The sequence below is a fragment of the Danio rerio genome, chromosome 8 (assembly GCF_052040795.2).
Source record: "Danio rerio strain M-AB ecotype USA chromosome 8, GRCz13ab, whole genome shotgun sequence".
Lineage (NCBI taxonomy): Eukaryota > Metazoa > Chordata > Actinopteri > Cypriniformes > Danionidae > Danio > Danio rerio.
This window is the reverse complement of record NC_141028.1, coordinates 26,437,421-26,461,661: the sequence shown is the minus strand read 5'-3', so window position 1 is coordinate 26,461,661 and position 24,241 is coordinate 26,437,421. Positions and strand designations below refer to the sequence as shown.

General features: G+C 35.8%; 3 protein-coding genes across 18 annotated transcripts in view; 1 reads left to right on the top strand and 2 right to left on the bottom strand.

Moving 5' to 3' along the window:
• Positions 1 to 6,635, bottom strand: part of im:7152855 — a 35,686-nt gene extending 29,051 nt beyond the window's left edge. For 11 of the 13 annotated variants that reach the window (XM_087264778.1, XM_087264776.1, XM_087264770.1 and 8 more), the window contains exons 1-4: positions 4,804 to 4,887; positions 1,412 to 1,563; positions 1,175 to 1,336; positions 169 to 431 (exon numbers count right to left, since the gene is read on the bottom strand). The gene's annotated coding sequence lies outside the window, so the exon portion shown is untranslated. Of the gene's footprint in view, positions 1 to 168; positions 432 to 1,174; positions 1,337 to 1,411; positions 1,564 to 4,803; positions 4,888 to 6,459 lie in introns of those variants that run through there. The other 2 variants (XM_087264781.1, XM_087264772.1) reach the window with 2 other exon arrangements.
• On the bottom strand, positions 5,102 to 24,150 carry LOC101882809 (zinc finger protein 335-like). 4 transcript variants are annotated; one of them, XM_087264798.1, is made up of 15 exons: positions 24,031 to 24,150; positions 16,754 to 16,772; positions 16,509 to 16,625; positions 16,196 to 16,272; positions 16,004 to 16,089; positions 14,604 to 14,814; positions 14,357 to 14,476; positions 14,129 to 14,271; positions 13,834 to 13,973; positions 12,418 to 12,518; positions 12,137 to 12,231; positions 10,427 to 10,508; positions 10,178 to 10,243; positions 9,200 to 9,334; positions 5,102 to 7,538 (listed from the first exon to the last, which is right to left on the bottom strand). In XM_087264798.1, the coding sequence occupies exons 1-5, from the start codon at positions 24,138 to 24,140 to the stop codon at positions 16,065 to 16,067; spliced, it is 348 nt and encodes a 115-aa protein (XP_087120924.1). In that variant the 5' UTR covers positions 24,141 to 24,150; the 3' UTR covers positions 5,102 to 7,538; positions 9,200 to 9,334; positions 10,178 to 10,243; positions 10,427 to 10,508; positions 12,137 to 12,231; positions 12,418 to 12,518; positions 13,834 to 13,973; positions 14,129 to 14,271; positions 14,357 to 14,476; positions 14,604 to 14,814; positions 16,004 to 16,064. The 4 variants fall into 4 exon arrangements, with proteins under 4 accessions (XP_087120924.1, XP_087120922.1, XP_087120923.1 ...); XM_087264796.1 differs by lacking the exons at positions 5,102 to 7,538; positions 9,200 to 9,334; positions 10,178 to 10,243; ... (7 more) ...; positions 16,004 to 16,089; positions 16,196 to 16,272 and adding exons at positions 17,476 to 17,615; positions 20,479 to 20,673; positions 20,749 to 20,909 and having other exon boundaries at positions 16,511 to 16,646; positions 24,031 to 24,114; XM_087264797.1 differs by lacking the exons at positions 5,102 to 7,538; positions 9,200 to 9,334; positions 10,178 to 10,243; ... (9 more) ...; positions 16,509 to 16,625; positions 16,754 to 16,772 and adding exons at positions 17,473 to 17,615; positions 20,479 to 20,673; positions 20,749 to 20,909 and having other exon boundaries at positions 24,031 to 24,114.
• Positions 6,375 to 9,429, top strand: LOC796257 (serine/threonine-protein kinase pim-1-like). The gene is made up of 7 exons (XM_087264726.1): positions 6,375 to 6,662; positions 7,184 to 7,552; positions 7,831 to 7,925; positions 8,105 to 8,155; positions 8,291 to 8,663; positions 8,956 to 9,129; positions 9,221 to 9,429. The coding sequence occupies exons 1-7, from the start codon at positions 6,485 to 6,487 to the stop codon at positions 9,316 to 9,318; spliced, it is 1,338 nt and encodes a 445-aa protein (XP_087120852.1). The 5' UTR covers positions 6,375 to 6,484; the 3' UTR covers positions 9,319 to 9,429.
• Positions 24,151 to 24,241: the final 91 nt, after the last annotated feature.

The window sequence follows — 24,241 nt, the reverse complement described above, 5'->3', positions numbered from 1 at the left end:
TTGATTTTGTATAATAAATTATTATTTTTTGGCAGTATTTTGGATGATGCATGGTTTTCATTTCCTCCCGCATTACATAGAATGGTCTATGGTACAATATAAATGTTACATACTTCAGTCTCTAGATTAACATCAAGAAGTCATAACAAGTAGTAAAACAATACTTACTTGCGATTCATGTATTTTTTGTACTTCTTTTGAAGGAAGCGTTTGGAAGGTCGTCCTCATTTTTTTGGGCAGGAACTCAAGATCATCGAGGCTGGTGTTTAATGAAGTATCTCTGTTCTCAGAATCTGACTGGCTGACTCCTTTTTCCACTACTGTCCCATTGGAAAACGAAAAAGATCTGTTCTCCAATCCAAAGGAACTTGCTTCTTCAGGAGCTCGAGGATCCTCTGTATTGTTGGTTTCAGATGGTGCTGCTGGTGACTCTGTTTATAAAATTTAGGGTTATCCCACTCATATCAAAGTTGCTATTTAAACATTTTCACACTTAAATAATGCTTGACCATGTTAGTAGGTTTGGCATGCTGTCCCGAAAGAGAACCCAGAGCTCAGAGATAGATGAGCCCGAGGCTGCCTTCTGGTCAATGACCATTTAGAGGGATATGAGATCAGGTAGTTCTCGAGAGCTCCCCCCGATTCATTTGGCCTATTCCTTGATTAATAAAGACAGCTCTGAAGGAATTGACCGCCAACGACACCAGTGCATACTTAATTAGAGAAGCTTGGTATTAAGTGCCTTTGACTGTTACTATTATTTAATTCAATTGTGTCACATGTCTTTGACTGTGGGAGGAAACCGGAGTACCTGGAGGAAACCCACGCAAACACAGGGAGAACATGTAAACTCCGCACAGAAATGCCGACTGGCCCAGCCAGGACTTGAACCATGCTGTCAGGTAGCAGTGTCAGCCACTGAGCCACCGTGTAGCCCGATCTTAGAGTTGTGGAAGTGGGAGAAGGGATGAATGGATGGGGGGAGGTCTTCCAAAGCGAAGATAGGGAGAAAAGTTAGGCTGGATATTTATGTTAAATTTTGAATAATCCGATTAGCAAGATAATGATTACTGATAGGGACCAGCTGTCAATCATATCACACTCCTCTTGAAATTAGTTTGTGAAACTTCACTTATTATACCTCTGTGACCCAAAAAGCTAGATTAACCCTAACCTGAATCTGGAAGAAATTTGCGATGAGGTCCCACTATCCTGTGAGGATGTTTCCGTGAGGTAGATGCGTTAGATGATGAAGAGCAGGAGGGAGGAGGAGTGAAGTGCCTGACAGCCAGTCTGGACCTGGACTCCTCATCAGCTGGTTTATAATCACTGTCACCTGTATGTAAAATTAAAATACATTCAAATATAGGAAATGATGAAATATATTGAATGCAATCTGCACTCCACTGACCTTGATCATCAAGAGCGCCTGCATCAACAACGTCATCTTCTTCCTCTTCAGGCTGCTCCTTCTTCTTGACCTCAACCACTGCTCCAGCCTTGCTTTCAGATTTTTTTGGCCTGGACCGTCAGCATGCGAGACAGCACCTCCAGAACGAGAACCTAAAAAAAAAAGCCTGTAGGCATCAATGCTGATGGAAATTTAAAGTTAGCATAATCCAGTTGTGCCTTTTATTTAGAATTCGTAACTATTTAGAGCTGATTTGGTGTATTCGTAAGTGAGATGGCTTCTGAAAAATAAACTTAAGGCGGAATTTGTTTTAATCTATTGGGAACTGATTGGACGTCACTACAACAGACGAATTTGGATCTAAAAAGCCTCTACAAAGTGCCCAAAAGTATTTTCGCAAGCCCTAGATATAGACTCAAGAAGAACTGTGTGCTTTAAAACGGGGAAAACAATGGAGCTGATATTAATCAAACAAATTTGTCAAACATTTTATGTATGTGTATTTCAGTTTAATAAGCAGCAATACCACTGAACACCACTGTACCACTGAACAAATACAGTGTTCTTTCAACAACAGCGTGTGTGGAACTTACATTTTAACTTCTAGCTTTATATATTTTCAGGTTAACACACTGAAGAATTCAATCAAGAATACAAATTAGAACTTGTGAATCAGAATCAAATCAAATTGTAACACAAAACTGAAAGCCAAAGTAGCCACACCCAACCAAAGCATCATTCTTGTGCAGCATTACACTCCAACTTTGTACCATTGAAGAAGATATGATCTCCAGGTGGCACGGTAGCTCAGTGATTAGCACTGTCGCCTCACAGCAAGAGGTTGGCTGGTTCGAGTTCCGGCTGGGCCAGTTTACATTTCTGTGTGGGGTTTGTATGTTCCCCTTATTGTAGGCATAGGTTTCCTCCCAAAGACATGATAAAGGTTGAAGACAAACTTTATAGTGGCTTGAAAAAGCCTGTTAAAAGTAGATTATTTAGTTTGAAAAAGTGTCAAGATGACAAAAAGAATGTTGAAGATCCTTGCAGTCAACAATGTAACCATTTAAAGACAGTCCAGCATGAGTTGTTAGCAAGATTCTAATAATGTTACTAGTATGTTTCTAGCATGAATTAGCATGTTGTTAGCATGAACTAGCATGTTGTTAGCATGATTCTAGCATAAATTAGCATGTTGTTTCTGTCTTTCAATAAGTCTCAAACAAGGATCAGTGTTTTCTCATCATCCTTTTTATCGTTGCTTTATTAATTTGATTATTTGAATCAGTTTTTACCTGTGAAATGATTTTGACTACTGAATAAAGTAAACACATTGCTTAATACAAGAATGTTCAGGTCATCAGGTCACCGACTTTTTATAATTCTATTTTCAGGAGCCACCAAACCAGGGCATAGATCATGGAGACCTCGAGTGGATCTGAAGGACTTGATGATAGTAAACAACTGTTGTCCTGTTTGTGTTGATATTATAATTGTGTGTTAATACTGTCTAAAGTGATTTTGATATTATTATTATGTGTCAATTCTGTCTAAAGTGATTTTGATATTATTATTATTATTATTATGTGTTAATAATGTTTAAAGTGATTTCCTTTTTATTCAAGACAGACTTTGTGTAGTGAGAAGCAGTGGTGTAAAGTAACACTACAAATAATTAAACTGCTGTAATTGAGGAGCTTTTTTCAGAAATTGTAATTTACTAAGTAGTTTTAAAAATGTGTGTTGCCTTGAGTACATTTTCAGTGCTGTATCGGTGCTTTTACTCCACTACTTCAACCAGTCACTACTTTATTTTGTCTTGTCTATGGGAATATGAAAAATCAGTCTTGTGATTCCTGTCCAGTTAAATCGCACACAGAAAGTAAATCGCAACATAAAGATCTACCTCAAGACTTGGGCGATTTATAATTGCAGCAAACTGTTTGCAAGCATTAAAATTGTCCAAAATCTTTGATCAAATCAATGACCCAGAGACTGTTTAGATGCATGTCACTGATGAGAAGATCATGGGTGTTTACTGTATGATGACCGAAATGGCCTTAAACACCCAGCAGGCACAAGACCTCAACACGACATCAGACTGACGTTGTCTTCCAATGTCAAGGAGACGCTGCATTTTGTTTGGAAATGAAAATCGGATGTCCAACCTAAAATCAACGTCTAAAGATGGTACAGCTTGAGGTTGTGTGGACGTTACCACAATGACAGCTATCAGATGTTGGATTTTGGTCAATATTTGACATCAACGTGATGTTGGTTTAAGATATTGGCTTGATGCTTTTATAACATAACCTAAAATCAACCAAATATCAACGTCACTTGACATCATTATTGTACATCAAAATGTCTTTAGACGCTGACTGGACATTGAATTATGGTTGCCAATGCATCAGCTTTTTACAGCATAATACTTACTACTCTGGAGTACTTTAGAAAGGACTGCTTTTTACTCATACTTTAAGTAATAAATACAACAGATAATTTTACTCTACTTGCACTACATTTATAGGCAAGTCATGGTACTTTTACTTAAGTATGATATTTCTGTACTCTTTCCACCACTGATCATATGCAGCAGACAACAGCTTTGTAAAACCAGAATTGTACAATATTATAGCACGACAGCTGCAAGAAAATCAGTGTTAGATTCAGATAAAGAGGCTTTGATTTATTTGGTTTGCATTTAAAGTTCCTGTCTGTAGCCATGTATAAAGAAAGACATCTGTAAAACTAAAGAAGCTAAAGATGAAACAGCAAATGATCAAAACCTTCTTTATAAGCATTTTAGCTACAGCTAGCAACTGTTTCATAGCAATATGACGTCAATCCTCCAGCCTACAGGTATATACAGACTGTCATTAAAGCAGCATCCACAGAGACATGTCCATTATTTGTCTTAAATACAGTATTCTCTATACATATTTATTTTACCTTTACAAGGCTAAAAATTGTAGGAACACAAAGATAAATTTCTTTCACTATTTACAAAGGCTATAAATGAAACTTACAAAAACTTATAAATGACTAATGATTCTGGAAGAAGTCTGTGTTACTTCTCAGGGCAGTTTGTGATGTTAATTTGGAGCTGAGATAAGTTTCTGATATTCCGTCTGTCTCTATGTGTGTGTGTGTTGATAATAAATAATGTGTGTGTCGTGTTTCTACTCAACAGTAAACACTAAACGTCATGCTGGATGCCCTGCTGCTGGTTGCAGTTGTTGGATGCCATGACAGTGTTAGCATGTAGCATGTTCACACAAAATCAGTAACGTTACAGTTCGCAGTTAAAACAATTTTCTACCTTTTTTGTAACTCTATAAAACCTAATGTCAACAAAATCTTCAATCTACAAGAATATTAATCATTATTCCAACCTGGTAGCATTCACATCGGTCCAGTGGTTTCTTCGGCTAGAGTGGGTTATTTTGGTGAATGAATCTGTGGTTGAAATGAATTGTGAGAGTCGATTCATTGACCTGTTCATAAATGCAACCGTTGCTTTGTTACTGAATAAATGTCTTATTCACTTAAAACATGGCTTTACTGCCACCTACTGGCGGGCTCAGTTAATGCATGGATAACTTAATTTTGACTATAGTTGTATATTTTTCTTAATACTTTATTCTAAACATTATTCATGTAAAAAAAAGAAGAATTCATAAAGGTAAAGAATTCACAGAAAATGTTTATTTAAATTGCAAATATTGTGCTTAAATGAAGAGACTGCAGTCTGAGCGGAAAAGAGAATGGAGAAGGATGTTAGGAGTATGCCACTCTAAACAGTTAGGAACCACTGATATACAGTCTAGATAATAGGTCATACCCATGATATCGAAAATGAGCTCAGATTCAATGCAAAAGTAGTGTAACATTACAATAGAGACAGAAATATTGCAATACTGTAAACAATTACTTTCAAATGACAGAAACTAACTAAATATTAAGTGCTACATTTTGAAAGAAATTTGCAAATGAAAGCAAAACCCAGGATGGCAATAAATAAATGGCTGTAAGTAACTGTCAGCTCTTATCTATGGTTTTCTAATGTTGTCACTAATGTTAATTGAGAAGAAACAGTTTTAGATAAAAAAAATTACAAATCCAGTTACATACAAACATTACTAAATTAGTTCATTTAAATTAAAAACATAATGAGTCACTAAATACCACACATCCTTTAAAACTATTATTAAAATGAGAAATTACATCGTGAAAGACTTATTTTATCTTTGCTATAATCACAGTAAATAATATTTGACTGGACATTTTTCAAGACACTTCTAAACAGCTTAAAATGACATTTAAAGGCTTAACTAGGTTAGTTAGGGTAACTAGGCAGGTTAGGGTAATTAGGCAAGTTATTGTATAATGATGGTTTGTTCTGTGGACCATTGGAAAAAAATAGCTTAAATGGGCTAATATTATGACGTTAAAATGTTTTTTTTTTTATAAAAACTGCTTTTATTCTAGCCAAAACAAATAAGACTTAATAATAAGTAATATTTATACTATACTCAATAAATAATAAAACTGCAGAAGAAAAATATCAGACATACTGTGAAAATTGTATTGCTCTCTTAAATGTAATTTTGGAAATATTTAATAGAGAAAAAATTAAAAGGTTTCCCAGAGGTGGCTTGCAGCAGGAAGAGCATCTGCTGTGTAAAACATATGCTGGAAAAGTTGGCGGTTCAATCTGCTGTGTCGACTAAGATTAATAATGGGACTAAACTGAAAAGAAAAAGGGGGGATAATAATTCTGACCTAAGTGTGTGTGTGTGTGTGTGTGTGTGTGTGTATAACGTGGATGTGTGGGCACTTTAAGGCAAATTAGCCAGTCAGTCTAGCGCGGCCCTGCATTAGTTGTTTGAGTTATTGTGTTTTAAAAAGTCCCCGCGTGTTTTGAAAATGTTCTTTCGCGTTCCAAATGGAACCACGTAACTCTGACATCATCAGTGGCTAATTAACGCTGACTGAATCAAGCAGAAACCCTCATTGCTTCTTTCGACGACTAGTAGTTCAGTATTTACTGCGATTCCACACAACGGTGATAAAATGGCCTTTTCAAAGTTAATTTCCCGTTTAAAGAAAGCGTTCGGTATCAAGCGTGCACACGAACCACCCCGTGAGCCACTCACATCCACCGGCAACACGGCAGAAAACCACCGTCATCCGATACCCGATGACCCGCCCCTCTTCCAAGCCTGTTTCCCCAGAAGAGCTACTGTTGATGGTAAATTAGGTTTATGAATTTTAATTACTAAAACAATGCTAAAACACACCGAACATGTCAGAGTAGCTGTTTAAAGATAAGAAATAAAATTGACTAGAAACATTTAAGAATTTTAGGTAATTTCTTAAAAGGGACAGTTCACATAAACGTGAATAGTCTGTCATAATTCACTCCTAAAACCTGTTTCAGGTGCTTTCTTGTGTTGAACACAAATACTGAATTCAGCCATTGACTTCCAGTATTTTGAGTTCCTACAGTGAAGTTTAATGGCTGCTGATTTCAGGAATATTCTTCAGAATAGGTCTATTTTTGTGTTTAAAACAAGAAATTCATAATTAATTGTATTTATGCCTTTAGATATATAGTTTAAACATACTTTTTTATTGCTAATTATCACTTCAATACACAAAAACTGCAAGATTATAATAAAATACATTGAGTGATGTCTTTGCAAATTAACTTCAAATATCTAGTCAAAAGAGTTACAGAATCATATTAATGATATTCCTTCCCCTCTTTAGATCCGCTCCCTGCACTGGAGATCCATGACCTACAGGACGAGCCGATCAGTAGCTCGAAATTCTTTCACACTGCTGTGAACAATCTGGAGCTGGAGGTTCTCCAACCTTCAATTCCTGATGCTCCAGCAGAAGAAGACTTGGACTCCACTGTGAAATCTGAAGTGAACAGCTTTGAATCTCCAGTGAGCCAGCAGTTCTCATCAGATGGCATCTTTGAAGCGTTCAGCGGAGACTCTGTGCAGGTTGACATTGACTCTGCACTGGATGAAGACTCGGAGTCTTCACTGAATCAGAAGGTCTCACAAGATGACTCCGCTGATGATTCTGCTCTGAGTCTTACAGCAGATGATGAGACCTGTTTGGACAATAGTAAGTTTATTGCTAGAATTCATAACATTTGTTTAGGCTTATCAAACATTTTAAAATTATACAGTTGAAGTCAAAATTATTCGCCCTCCTGTGATTTTATTCCATTTTCAAATATTTCCCAAATTATTTTTAACAGAGTAAAGAAGTTTTCACTTCCTTCATTTCCTATAATATTTTTCTTATGGAGAAAGTCTTATTTGTTGTAAACTCTTTTATTTGGTTTATAATTGAATAAGATTTTGTGTCCAGTCAGCTAAATGTTCTTCCTATATTAACAGATGACATCAGCTCCCGCTACAATCTGGGAAAGCAGCTCGGTGAAGGAGGTTTCGGCTCTGTTTTTGAGGGGATCCGCATACAGGATGGTCTGCAGGTATTCATTTCTGTAGACTCAAATTCTTTGATGAAGTTCACTATTTAAAGAACATCATCAGAAACATGCTTTCATTGTTTTGACATTTCTGAGAATTTAAATTGATGAAACCTCTGTTCAGGATTTGAATGAAATGATCTGGATGCACATGTTAATTGTTCGCTTATTTCTTTAAACAGGTGGCTGTTAAATTTGCCCAGATGACACCACGTATGCAAGATCTCTGCTCTGTAAGTACACTACACTTTCTGTTTTTCTCTTCTCAGTCACTGTGTTCAACTCAAAATGTCTTATATTTAATATTAGACAACAGGCTGTGGTTAAAAATCCTTGTTTGAAAACCAACATTATTATTTTGTTTTCAGTCTCATGACCAGCCACCTCTAGAGATCACCTTGGCAAGTATGGCCAGCAGTGGCTCCAGGTGTGCCAATATAATTCAGCTCCTTGACTGGCAGGTCTTCAAAGACCATTATGTCATGGTCATGGAGCGGCCTACGCCAAGTATGGACCTGGAGGCATTTCTGCAACTCAAGGGAGGCGTCCTCACCGAGCAAACGGCACAAACTATCATGGGCCAAGCTGTTCATGCTGCCAATGTTTGCTGCTACCGGGAAGTATTCCACAGAGACATTAAGCTGCAAAACCTGCTTGTAAACCCAAACACTCTGGAGGTCAAGCTGATTGACTTTGGCTGCGGAGATTACATGATAGAATCAGCATACTCCACCTTTTCTGGTAGGTGTTTTGAATAGGGTTGTCAAAAGTATCGACTTTGGGACTGACATTTTAAAAATGTCCAATTGAACGCTGTTAAACAACACTGATTGGCCATTTGTGTTCACATGCTCAGCAAATATGACTGTGATGAGTGTCAGTATCGATACTTTTGACAACACTAGTTATGAATGTACATAAGCATTATCAATATACGGTTTGAAAGCTCAGTAATTAGCACACCTGAAACCCATCTGGTATATTTATCAACATGATGCTGACACAGAGATTTAACTAAATGTCTCTCCTCCAGGCACAGAAGCGTACATGCCGCCAGAGTTTTACAAAAGAGGATGTTACCATGCCAAACCAGCGACTGTCTATTCTCTTGGGGTTCTTCTCTTCACATTGCTGCATGGAGATTTCCCAACGACTTATGACCTGTACTACCTGGAGCATGACTGGTCCAAATTTACCCTCTCTCAAGGTGAGATGTTCATCAAAGAACAAGTTAAAAAACAGTTTACTAATAATAATAATAATAATAATAATTTCACTTCTCCTTTTGTTTTTCACAGAATGCTGTGATCTGATGTGGGCTTGTCTGCAGCAGATTCCAGAGCACAGAATTCTTCTAGGACAGATGCCTTACCACGACTGGTTCATGCTGGAGTAGCCAGTTGACACCTTTGCTGTTAATATATAGTGTCTTGTTATTGTATTATTCACTTCTTTATTGTTACAGTTGTTTTTGTGTATGTCTCTAATAAAAATATATATTTTTGAACTCACTTGTGATGTGGCTTATATTGTGATCTAGTCCCAGTGACAAAAATCTGGCATGAGGTTTGAACAGCATCCAGTCATTTTTAACACACACTGCAGTTGCCACTGGCGTCATTAAGGCGCACTTTTAGAACTACACTTTTAAAGAATACAGTCCAGCGCTGACCCAAAACCTAAACATATCAGTCACTGCGACATCAGCAAATCATCCATATAAAATTCCAATATTTTACTGTGAATTCAGAACTGTTTTTAGAAATGTTTTAAAATACAAACATCGTAACATGAGAATGTGACATTCAGATGAGTCTGTGAAAAAGGCAGAAAAATGCTGTACTATTTATGTCAGGCCAGTAGTTGGCAATTTCTCTTTATAAAATACACTATGTGCCTGCAAACATATGATGTTTATAGTTTTGTTGTATTGTTAAGTAATCTGTAATCTACACTTACATGCCATGTAATCTACAAAGAAAACATTTTAATTTAAATCTGTAGCATTTTCAAAAACTTGGTCTTTCAAACCAATTTTCAAAGGTTTGTTTTCAGGCCTCTCAAAATGTTTAACAAAACAAAACAATAAAAGTTTCTGATTTAGTTAAGACATACATCATGCATTGGTTTTACTGTTAATGTTAAGTAAACACAAACAGTTCAAGTATTTATAAGCAATCATGTTACATTTGAATTACAGTAATTACAACATGAACAAAGTAAACAAGTGTGCCAGTATTGGCTCTGAACTCAACCTGTTGTTCCTGTAGAAACATCCCATCATGTTCATACTGAATGTGAGTGATTTGCCAGTCCCCCATCTGCAATTCAAAGTCAGGGTTTTAGTCATGATGATGAAAAAGCATCCAACAGACCATAAAAAGCTAAAAATGCTTCTTGGGTTGCAGTTACAGATCAGATGAGCCATCAGTGAACTGTTCTTTAAAAACCATGAGGAGTTCTGGACTCTTGGGTTATGAATGATGTAAAGCACAAATACTAACCTGAATGTGTTTCCCATGATACCAGCACATACTCTCTTGGGAGCAAATGCTGAACTCCATCCTGAGAGATGATATACTGGACCTGAGAAAAGGGAGTGGAAGAGGCAGTAAATTTAATTTTGCCATTTAACACAAGGAAATATGAGGCTTAAGGCGCTTACTGGTGTTATTTTCAAGAGTCAAAACTATAAGTGTGATTTAGCTTTAGTTTTTTATCATATATTAAAATATGTCCTGTATACTTCATCCCTAATCAAACATACACTGCAAAACTTTCTTCTTGGTCTCTAAGTAATTAAAAGATTGGGATGGAAATCTGGTTGGGAGTAAGATTCATTAAAACTATATATTGTTTTGGATGTTACTTTTGTGTATTTATTTTCCTCACCCTTCTCTCTCAGCTTCTCACTCCACTCTTAGTTTTCTTATAGGTTCAGTTAACCGTCCATCATTATTATGATGGTGCCAGATCAACCAATCCCCGGATGAGTCGCGGAGATTTAAAGCTGCTAAAGATCAGTGTTTGGTGTGCGCTCTGCCTCGGCATACCTTTGGGTGCCACGCTGTTGCATTTTCTGTCATGCTTAGGCTATTAGATGATTTATTATTTTTATTATTATTTGTTATTTACTGTGGTAATTCGAGTTTACTTGTTAAACTTTGCTGGGTTTGAGTAAAGGCTTTGATGGTTGTTGTGTGATTCTAAACTGAACCTTATGACCTTCTTGTAAGGTTTGTTTTAGTTTAGATTGATTTTTTTAGGATTAGTTTGAGTTTCGCCCCCTGTGTAGTTTTGAGTTTGTAGTTTAATTAGTTTACATCGGGTGTCGTGACTGAAGATATAGATTTTATTTTCATTATTTATTTTTGTCACCTAGTTTAGACATTAGATTTAAGGATTGTTTTGTTTTGTTAATTTCTTTAATTTGGCTCACACTCATTGTTTTTTTCGTTTAAAGACAATATTGTAAATGTTTATTTCTTTTTCTACTATTATTGTTACATCTTTTGCTTAAACCATTGAGTAAAATGCTTAAATTCTAAATCAATTCCTGCCTCATCCTTAATCTGTCGCACACATTACATATGTCTCACCTTAATGTTACAGCATTCCTTTTAAACATCATAAACTCACAACAACAAGAAAAAAATATAGTCTTGTTTTCACAAAAAGATGTCAACATTAAGGCAGCTTTTCATTAAAACAAAATATGAAAGTGCAAAAGCAAAATAAGCTTGTTTTTATATTATTTTGCGTGTTTTTAGGAGAAAATCACTTAATCCTAACTTTTTTGTAGACTGTCAAACTTTTTACAATGATTATGAGAAGACACAAACTAAAATATAATTCAGTGTAACAACAGATAATAGACCTAAGAATCTTATCAGACATATTTAAAACAAGAATCATTTGATAACATGTTCCTAAACTCTATTTTAATATCATAGTTTAGCACCAAAATACTAATAAATTATTATTTGAAATTTTTATACTTTCCACTATTCTTCAAACTACTAAATTTTGCTACTTTGTCTGCAAAAGTGTTTAAACAAAAAGGTTTAAAACCTTAAAACTAGGGCAGGAAAAAAATCACTTATTATTTTATATATTTTACTAAATGTAGTTCAAATTAAAAATCTGTTCAAAACCAAACTGTTAAATGTGTGTTTACTGTTTATTTGAAAACAGCTTTAATAAATGAGTCTTACCTCAGTGACCTGGTTGTCTCTGGTCATTAAGTGCTGTATGGTCTGTCCATCTACTGTTGTGATCTGCTGAATATATGTTGCCTCCTCCTAAGAAACTTTTTTTCAAAAACATGCCTTTAAAACCTGAATTTATATTACATTTATACATTTACCACTTTATAAAATCTAAACCACCTTGCATTAGATACAATCTCAAATGTAAAGCTCTTCTTTGTGATTTTTCATAACCAACCAACATTAATTACAGGCTGTGAATGAGAAAGTGTGTAGCTGTGCAGTACCTGGTCAGAAAGACTTTGATCCAGAGCCACAATGATGTGTTCCTGACCCAACGCTTGCTGTAACCTCTCTGGGCTGATGACCGTTTGACCCGCCTGCAAATCTATAAATCACAAAAGATGAAATATAATGAAACAAAGTAACAAGATGTGTCTAATAAACAGACCAGGGCTGTGTGACTACCGTAATAGAGTGGAGGAACTATGATGTCACCTTGTAGGCCAATCGGCTGCTAGCATAAAACTGGTTCCTTCAATAAAATCCCCATAAGATTTTCCCATAGACTTCTCGAAGATTGCAAATAACTAGCTCTGTGTTCAAACACAGTTCATTACACTTACACGTTTTGTCCAACAGGATAATCCTCACACAACATTTATACAGACCTACAGTACATGCCTTTTGGATAGTTTCTCAATGAAAAATACATTTGTTTTGCTTTACAGTTGGTGTATACGTTTTCAAACATGTACTGTTTTAGAAATGTGCCTATATATTCTAATCATAACACATGTTTAAATAAGTGTATTGCCTGCGTGCACATAGCCCATTAACCGTAGTGAAAACCTAGCTATGACTGTCAATTACAAATCCCATATTCTTTTTCATAGATGACAGAAATGAGGTCTATCAAAAAGTCTGTTAAACCGCTGCAAATGTGGTCATGGATAGAGAACATCAATATTCTTTTTTGTTATGAAGTACTGAGAAAAGCAGCCCATACAGTCACATATGATATACGTTCTAAGGTGAGTATAATTGAGTTTCAGGAGGAGCGTAAATATTGCATTTATAATTAAACATTTGTTCAGATGAAGAAAAAAGACAAAAAATCATTAGATCACGAATATTTATATATATTTTACAAATTTATTCACAACTTTGCATTACTGAAAGCAGGGAAGAGACAGTGTCCTATGGTAAGCAGAATCTTCATTAAATAGCTTTATTGAAATAAATGATACTCTAACCCTGATAAAACAAATGAATCTGTCATAATGGTCATTATCTTCACTCAATATGAAGGCCCAATAAGAAAAAAAAAACAACCTATATAAAATATGATTTATGAAAACACTTTCACCAAATAACAGACAAATCCAAATGTCCAACACAAGCTGTAAATTTAAAGCGGGTTGCATTCCAGACCAGTTCAGCTCGAAGACGTATAATGTCTCTGATAAAAACAAATAAAATCAAAAGTGGGATGTATCTGATGTGTTTTGTGTTGTAAAATAAAGTGTGAAAGTATCTTGAGTTTGTGGTAGCAACAAACCTTATTTAGGCGATTTAACCAAAATCACATTTTAAAAAACCCATTGACTTTGGGACAAGGGAACCGGAACTCGCTTCAGAATTTTTGCATAAAAATTGACGTCATAGTTCATCCACTCAATTATATTCATTCCAGCACTTACTCTGCAGTGTGGCTAAAGTTTCTTCATCGCTGTTGATGATGATGGTCTGCTGTGAGGGGATGGAGCGAGCTTTACGGGGAGACAGCTCCTAAGTGTGAAGCCTCTCCATGTGGAACTTCAGATGTCCGTTACGGTTGAACCTAAAAATAATTTATGAGAGTTTCAATATGAGGGGCAATGTGTTTCTTTGTTTAATTTGGGGAAACATTTATGATTGTGTCTGTATTAATAATGTAAACAGTACAAATTCTAAGATTTGCTAATTTATTTGAATGATTCTTTCTCAGTTGCTCACCTTTGGCCGCACACCTGGCAGGAGTAAGGCTTCTCGTTGGTGTGTGTCATCATGTGACGTCGCAGGTCTTTCATGTTTTTAGAGGCAAAACTGCAGCTGGTGCATTTATGAGGCCTCAAATATGCATGCAAGGCCATGTGAGTCTAGGATAAAAATATACATATACATATTTATATTTATTATACACAGGCAGAGACTTTAATCCAAAGCTACTTCACCTACACTTACGTTTTGTCAGTCTGTGCGCTTTTTTAAACACAATGTTATATTGAAGTGCCTTCATTTTGTTTTGCAAGTCAAATGATTTACACCCATTTGCAACAGATTCTGAATCTTTTCTCAGAGTGTCTGAAACAAATAATTTAAGGATCCTGTCTCTATAGCTACATTCAGAGAGGGTATTATTTTCTGAAATCTGAAAAATCTTTTCTTCATAGGGATAGATATGCAAATAATAAGTTACATAATAAGTTACATATCAACATAAATGCGGGGCGAGGCGATGGATCCCGATGCCAGCTCAGCACCGTGAAGTTTGTCGGCCATCTACGATGGAAGATGGCATCGTCTATCGGCACAACCCCAGCGTCTGGGGTCGAAGAGTGTTTCACTCTTCGAAAGTCTCAGTTATTATAAATGAGTTCTTCCTGTGTTGCGTCGTGAAGTGGCACAAAAGGGCTTTTTACCTGGGTAAAGACAAACAGACATGATCAGAAAACATTCCACCAATTTAACTAAGGCATAATTGTTGACAGGCATTGAATTGTTAGAAAAGTACTGCAACTTCAATAGATCAGAGTCATTTATCCCACTTGTACTACAGTTACCACACCTAAAGCCTATAGTTTTACTGTGATGAGATTTCTGCCATTTGTGGTCTATGAAACAATTGAAATCATTCAGCATAGTGCCTGCCTGGAACTTCTTTAGCTGTTTGCTTCCATAAAAATTAATTGCAGACCTCAAAATGTTCATTAGCCAATCAGAATCAAATATTGAACAGCCCTGTTTCATTATTGGTAATGAAAAATTGCAAACTCGATTGAGCAAATCATACATTCTCATGCATATCTTGTCAGGGAGGCATGGTGTGATCTATAGTAAATCTCTGCCAAAAGCCAGAGGGTGCTCTCACAGAAACCCCAAATGCCCATAAAGAAACCCAGGAAATACCACTAGCGCTTGTTGAATAAACAGAATATTGTACTATTTTGAATTCTCTGAAGCTACAGAAATTTAACATGCAAAACATGAAATAGGTTAGGACCTTAAATAGGTTGTTTACATACCTTTAAATCAGTGTTTCTCAACCACGTTCCTGGAGGACCACCAACACTGCATGTTTTGGATGTCTTATTTGTCACATCCATTACAGGTCTTTCAGTCTCTGCTAAAGAGCTGATGATCTGACTCAGGTGTGTTTGTTTAGGAAGATTTGAAAAATGTGCAGAGCTGGTGGTCCTCCAGGGACGTGGTTAAGAAACACTGCCCTAAATGGTCTGTAATGCCGTAATTTCAAGTGCAGCCTTTATTACACAAAGTTTGAGAAGTGATGCAGCAGTCATTATCACAGAATGATTATTTCTATTTCATTATCAATAGATTAAATCTAATCAGAGTTTTGCATAGCTTATCAGTGTAAATAACTCAGTGTAGTGTGTAGTAAAAGCTACTGCATCTGAACGCATGTGCTGGATGTTTATTAGAACCAGCTTTACTGACAAAATGCACAAATTATTGTCTGCTATTAATCGTCCAGCCCTGTCTGAAGTATAAACAGTCCTAATAATTAAAAACATCACTCTCCGGTGTGTTTAATGGCGATGTTAAACACCAGGAAGTCTTCTTTGCTTGTTGAATACTTGCACTCTTCACATTTGAAAGGTTTGTCGTCGGTGTGGGACAGCTGATGATTGAGCAAATGCTTCTTGTCATTTCAGGACAAGAACTCACACTTAAACCTGACAAAGGATCACAGATAGAAAGAGATACTATGACTGTTCATCAAACAAGTAAACATTTTTATAGGGAAACAAACATATATACTTGTCCAGACATCTCACTTACAGGCTGTTGCCACTGTTTTCTTTGTGTGTGAGAAGATGCATTTTGAAAGTGTACCGCTTCTTGAAGGATTTCCCAAACTGCAAAGCAACACATTTACACTAGTGTTAACATAGTAAATGAAAAGCAGTGTTTCCTGACTGTGTCAGAGCTGCTCTACAGAGAATCACTTCCTTCAACAATTACTATTATATTGAAGGGACTGAATCCTCATTAAACCAACCATAACAAAACAGGCATTCGGTGGAATTGAACATGTCTTATGAACTCAGCTTTTTTCCCTCCAGAGTTTATTTGCAGCATTCAAAAGCGTTACCTTGTCACACATGTGAGGTTTCTCTGTGCTGTGTGTCTTCATGTGTTGTGTCAGGCGTTTCTGCATGGGGTATACTCGACTGCAGATGGGACATGGAAACTCAGACACTTTGGAAACCTGTGAAGGGTTGAAACAAGACTGTTCTCGCATGAAAAACTCTGACCTCATCAGACTGTTCAGAGTTAGTAATATATCATGTCAATAAAATAAATTTTTAAATATTATTTCTGCATCTTGAATCTTACCACATCTATCTTTCGGCTTCTAAAAAGAAGAAACAAGAACACTGTAATCAGGTGTGAATTTTATGAATATGTTTTGTAATAACATGCAGACATTTTATTTAATTTTATATATAAATATATATATACACACACAGTTGAAGTCTGAATTATTAGCCCCGCTGTTTATTTTTATTCCCAATTTCTGTTTAACAGAGAGAAGAGTTTTTCATCACATTTCTAAACATAATAGTTTTAATAACTCATTTGTAATAACTGATTTATTTAATCTTTGCCATGATGACAGAACATAATATTTGACTACATATTTTTCAAGACACTTCTAAACAGCTTAAAGTGACATTTAAAGGCTTAACTAGGTTAATTAGTTTAACAAGGCAGGTTAGGGTAATTAGGCAAGTTATTGTATAATGATGGTTTGTTCTATAGACTATCTGAAAAAAATATAACTTACAGGGGCTAATAATTTTGACCTTAAAATGTTCTTTAAAAAATTAAAACTGTTTTTATTCTAGCCGAAATAAAACAAATAAGACTTTCTCCAGAAGAAATATTATTATTAGACATGCTGTGAAAACTTCCTTTCTCTGTTAAACATCATTTGGGAAATATACACACCAGTGCATACTCAATTAGAGAAGCTTGGTATTAAGTGCCTTTGACTGTTACTATTATTTAATTCAATTGCGTAACATGTCTTTGACTGTGGGAGGAAACCGGAGTACCTGGAGGAAACCAACGCAAACACAGGGAGAACATGTAAATGCTGCCCAGAAATGCCGACTGGCCCAGCTAGGACTTGAACCAGCGACCTTCATGCTGTCAGGTAGCATGGCTAGCCACTGAGCCACCGTGTTGCCCGATCCTAGAATTGAGGAGGTGGGAGAAGGGATGAATGGGTTGGGTCTTCCAAAGCGAATCTAGGGAGTAAAGCTAAACTGGATTGTTACGATTGACCGGGTGGATGGAGGCAAAAAAGTGTCACAGAAGCCGCTGGTGAAAGTGAAGAGTGATTTATTTACACAAAGTGAAAACAAAAATCCAGCAAAACAGGTGAAAGTGACAAAATAACAATAAAGAAAAATAAACTATTCAATATTTACAATGTATATACAGGCTTGTTCAGCTAAATCCAGTAAAAGACCTGAACAAAATCTGTTAACGATACAAAACAACCTTTTCCTACAACTACCCACCTCAAGTGAATGTTTGGGGCCATTTTATTGTATTGGCCCCGCCCATGGGTTAAACCATTTTACTGGTAGTGGGTTACCATGTAGACAAAAAAATACATAAAAAGACATTCAACAGGAATATAAATTAATGCAGGTAAATGAATATGCATACAAAACTCAAAATACAACACAAAAAATAACCAATACAAATTTAAACAACAAAACTGTGATTTTTATTTACTGACCAGGGGGTTGTGACCCTGATGATGTTATGAAAAATGGCTGCTCCAAAGTGAAGGCGGGAAAAATCTGTATAAATGGCTTTGTTTGAAAGTTAAACAGGTTTGGTGCTGAGAAATGGAAACTGGTAAGTATATGTAAACTCTATGTTTAGTTAATAAATGAAGTTTGAAAGAAAATGTGTCTGTGGTTATTTCAGTGTTGATATGGGCTATTGTTTGACATAAGTTAAATTTTTACATAAACACAATGCTAATCTGGACAGAAAAAAAACAACATATACACATTACACAAACACACACATGCACAATACAAATAACACAAAGGTCCATGTTTAAAAGTGTGTATTTTATGTATGAGTGCAATGTGATGTGTGTTCGTTAGTCACAGTGTCTTTTAGCTTTACACTGTGACATTGATATTTATGTTAAATTTGGAATAATACGATTGGCAGGATTATGATTACTGATAGGGACCGGCTGTCAATAGCCGCTTTTCCACTATCTTGCTGAAGCGTTCTATAAGTAGAACTGTGCAAAACGAGGCCAGACAGCACGGATAAGGTTTCATTTCCTACGACAAAGCTCTTTAAAACATTACACAAAACGCATACGTAAACGTAAACGGCTCCCTTTGTTCAATTAAACTTAATTAATAGCCGAAGCTAGTTTTTTTTTATCATAAAAGCGAAAGCAACCATGTGACTGAACACTGTTATGTCGCTCTATCAAATAGGGGTGCTAAATATAGGTACATGTCACAGCACCCTTATTTATTTAGAGGTCATATGTTGCGCGGCTCTGGCTAAATTTTATTTGGAGGGAAAATGACCGAAATGTAACGCGATGATTGAAAATGATTGGAGGGGAAATAAATAATATTTATTATCTCTGAACATAACAGAAAAATAAACAATGATAAGGCAACAATAATAGAGCATTTGTATAGTGGCAGAAATATCATTTTGGACAGGCCTTGTCAAAAGTGAGCAAAACTTTCAATAATAAAATTATAGCACTTAAATTATTTCATTTTTAACAATCAATTATATTATGCAGTATTTTTATATTAAAAGTTGCTAATGATATAAAATATACTACATTTTGATGGTAAAATATAACCATTTAAGTGATGGCTGTTATTTGTTTCCGTATTCAAACATTAAATAATGAATGCAGCAAGTGAAATAATAAACGAATATGAAACAACACATATATTGCAGGATTTAAAGCATATAAAGGACTATTATATTTAGCAAAATGCTAATCTTTTACCTTTTTATTTTGATCATTTTATTTTTATTATTATAATTATTTTTGTGTTCATAATTAACTAAAAAGTTGTAGGCAAATTATTGCTTGACGTTTTAAAAAATATTTGCATAGCTATTAAAGATCACAGAGAATAAAAAAACAAAAACACAGAAACATGTTACACGCTCCATAAATGTCATATAACTTATGTATAACTGAATCATATAATTGCCTATAGCTGAAATGATGAAAAATGCTCATTTTATTTTTATAAAACATGTCAAAACATATTGATATTTTATGACTAAAAGCAATACTGACATTTAAGAATCCATATTTATTTAATTCATTCATTCTTTTGACTTGTTTATTAGTGCATATATAGGCTACAATATAAATCATACAACAGTAAGTCTTTTGGACGGCCGACATTACAACACGCCGTCCTTCAGGTGGTCTCGCCGGTATTAAAATAACAAGCTGTCGTGGCTTTAAATTAAAAAGAGCAATTATTTCCTCGTTAAATAAGTCTGCAAGTTCATATTCCATGGATATAGCGATGTTGTTGTGGAATTTGGACATTGACAATGCTAAGCGTGTCTTTATTCGCTTTATTAGATGCGCAGGAGGAAAAAAAAGTCTTTCAGCAGCGCATGTAGTCGCTGGTAGTTCTCTCCCAGTCAGAGCGACTTTTGTGCTGTGAAATGCAGCGCTGCGTGCAATAAACTCACATTCAGGCAGGCGAAGTAGGTCTGTATTCAAGTCAATAAAATAATAACTTTAATGAATAAAATATCTTCGTAAGAATGTGATGAGTTATTCACTTCTCTGCCAGAGACTGCTCTATGATTTTAAAACCGTTTTCAAACTGTATCGTTTAGACCTGGATCATTATTTTATATTAAATGTACTGTAGTTTATTGAGGATGTCTGATGACTAGCGAGAAACAACCGTAACCGTACCGAAGTGTTCTTAGAACAGTTTGGCATGATAGTGGAAAAGCAGCCAATAATATCCCACTCCTTTTGAAATTAGTTTGTAAAACTTCACTTATTTTACCTCTGTGACCCAAAAAGCTAGACTAACCCTAGCCTGAATCTGAAAGACATATGCGAGGAGGTCCCACCATCCTGCGAGGACATTTCTGTGAGGTAGATGCGGGAGATGATGAAGAGCAGGAGGGAAAAGGAGTGAAGTGCCTGACAGCCAGTCTTGATCTGGCCTCCTCATCAGCTGGTTTATAATCACTGTCACCTGTGTGTACAATTAAAATACATTCAAATATAGGAAATGATGAAATATATAGAATGCAATCTGCACTCCACTGACCTTGATCATCAAGAGCGCCTGCATCAACAACGTCAACTTTTTCCACTTCAGGCTGCTCTTCCTACTTGACCTCAACCACTGCTCCAGCCTTGCTTTCAGATTTTCGAGGACTTCCCCGTCCATGTTTCCTTTGGCCTGGACCGTCAGCATGTGAGACAGCACTTCCAGAACGAGAACCAAAAAAAAAGCCTGTAGGCATCAGTACTGCTGGAAATTTAAAATCAGCATAATCCAGTTGTGCCTTTTATTTCGTAACTATTTAGTGCTGATTTGGTGTATTTGTAAGTGAGATGGCTTCTGGAAAAATAAACATAAGAGGGAATTTGTTTTAATCTATTGGGAACTGATTGGAGGTCACTACAACAGACGAATTTGGATCTAAAAAGCCTCTACAAAGTGCCCAAAGGTATTTTCGCAAGCCCTAGATATAGACTCAAGAAGAACTGTGTGCTTTAAAACGGGGAAAACAATGGAGCTGATATTAATAAAAAAAATGTCAAACATTTTATGAATGTGTATTTCAGTTTAATAAGCAGCAATACCACTGAACATCACTGTACCACTGAACAAATACAGTGTTCTTTCAACAACAGCGTGTGGAACTTCTAGCTTTATATATTTTCATTTAACACACTGAAGAATTCAATCAAGATTACAAATTAGAACTTGTGAATCAGAATCGAATCAAACTGTGACACAAAACTGAGAGCCAAAGTAGCCACACCCAACCAAAGCATCATTCTTGTGCAGCATTACACCCCAACTTTGTAACATTGAAGAAGATATGACCTCAAGGTGGCACGGTAGCTCAGTGGTTAGCACTGTCGCCTCACAGCAAGAGGTTGGCTGGTTCGAGTTCCGGCTGGGCCAGTTTGCATTTCTGTGTGGAGTTAGTATGTTCCCCTTATTGTAGGCATAGGTTTCCTCCCAAAGACATGATAAAGGTTGAGGGCAAACTTTATAGTGGCTTGAAAAAGCCTGTTAAAAGTAGATTATTTAGTTTGAAAAAGTGTCAAGATGACAAAAAGAATGTTGAAGATCCTTGCAGTCAACAATTTAACCATTTAAAGACTGAAACAAGACAGTCCAGCATGAGTTGTTAGCAAGATTCTAGCATGAATTGTTACTAGTATGTTTCTAGCATGAATTAAACAAGGATCAGTGTTTTCTCATCATCCTTATTATCGTTGCTTTATTAATTTGATTATTTGAATCAGTTTTTACCTGTGAAATGATTTTGACTACTGAATAAAGTAAACACATTGCTTAATATAAGAATGTTCAGGTCATCAGGTCACAGACTTTTTATAATTCTATTTTCAGGAGCCACCAAACCAGGGCATAGATCATGGAGACCTCGAGTGGAACTGAAGGACTTGATGATAGTAAACAACTGTTTTCCTGTTTGTGTTGATATTATAATTATGTGTTAATACTGTCTAAAGTGATTTTGAAATTATTAGTATGTGTTAATAATGTTTAAAGTGATTTCCTTTTTATTCAAGACAGACTTTGTGTAGTGAGAAGCAGTGGTGTAAAGTAACACTACAAATACTTAAACTGCTGTAATTGAGGACATTTTCTCAGAAATTGTAATTTACTTAGTAGTTTTAAAAATGTGTGTTGCCTTGAGTACATTTTCAGTGCTGTATCGGTGCTTTTACTCCACTACTTTAACCTGTAGTCACTACTTTATTTTGTCTTATCTATGGGAATATGAAAAATCAGTCTTGAGATTCCTGTCCAGTTAAATCGCACACAGAAAGTAAATCGCAACATAAAGATCTACCTCAAGACTTGGGCGATTTATAATTGCAGCAAACTGTTTGCAAGCATTAAAATTGTCCAAAATCTTTATACTCAATGACCCAGAGACTGTTTAGATGCATGTCACTGATGAGAAGATCATGGGTGTTTACTGTATGATGACCGAAATGGCCTTAAACACCCAGCAGGCACAAGACCTCAACACGACATCAGACTGACGTTGTCTTCCAATGTCATGGAGACGCTGCATTTTGTTTGGAAATGAAAATCGGATGTCCAACCTAAAATCAACGTCTAAAGATGTTACAGCTTGAGGTTGTGTGGACGTTACCACAATGACAGCTATCAGATGTTGGATTTTGGTCAGTATTTGACATCAACGTGATGTTGGTTTAAGATATTGGCTTGATGCTTTTATAACATAACCTAAAATCAACCAAATATCAACGTCACTTGACATCATTATTGTACATCAAAATGTCTTTAGACGATGACTGGACATTGAATTATGGTCGCCAATGCATCAGCTTTTTACAGCGTAATACTTACTACTCTGGAGTACTTTAGAAAGGGCTGCTTTTTACTCATACTTTAAGTAATATTAACAACAGATAATTTTACTCTACTTGCACTAAATTTATAGGCAAATCATGGTACTTTTACTTAAGTATGATATTTCTGTACTCTTTCCACCACTGATCATATGCAGCAGACAACAGCTTTGTAAAACCAGAATTGTACAATATTATAGCACAACTAATGCAAGAAAATCAGTGTTAGATTCAGATAAAGAGGATTTGATTTCTTTGGTTTGCATTTAAAGTTCCTGTTTGTAGCCATGTTTAAAGAAAGACATCTGTAAAACTAAAGAAGCTAAAGATGAAACAGCAAATGATCAAAACCTTCTTTATAAGCATTTTAGCTACAGCTAGGAACTGTTTCATAGCAATATGACGTCAATCCTCCAGCCTACAGGTATATACAGACTGTCATTAAAGCAGCATCCACAGAGACATGTCCATTATTCTTCTTAAATACAGTTTTCTCTATACATATTTATTTTACCTTTACAAGGCTAAACATTGTAGGAACACAAAGATAAATTTCTTTCACTATTTACAAAGGCTATAAATGAAACTTACAAAAAATTATAAATGACTGATGATTCTGGAAGAAGTCTGTGTTACTTCTCATGGCAGTTTGTGATGTTAATTTGGAGCTGAGATAAGTTTCTGATGTTCCGTCTGTCTCTGTGTGTGTGTGTGTGTGTGTGTGTGTGTTGATAATGTGTGTGTCGTGGTTCTACTCAACAGTAAACACTAAACGTCATGCTGGATGCCCTGCTGCTGGTTGCAGTTGTTGGATGCCATGACAGTATTAGCATGTAGCATGTTCACACAAAATCAGTACAGTTCGCAGTTAAAACAATTTTCTAACGTTACCATTTTTGTAACTCTATAAAACCTAATGTCAACAAAATCTTCAATCTACAAGAATATTAATCATTATTCCAACCTGGTAGCATTCACATCGGTCCAGTGGTTTCTTCGGCTAGAGTGGGTTATTTTGGTGAATGAATCTGTGGTTGAAATGAATTGTGAGAGTCGATTCATTGACCTGTTCATAAATGCAACCGTTGCTTTGTTACTGAATAAATGTCTTATTCACTTAAAACATGGCTTTACTGCCACCTACTGGCGGGCTCAGTTAATGCATGGAAAACATA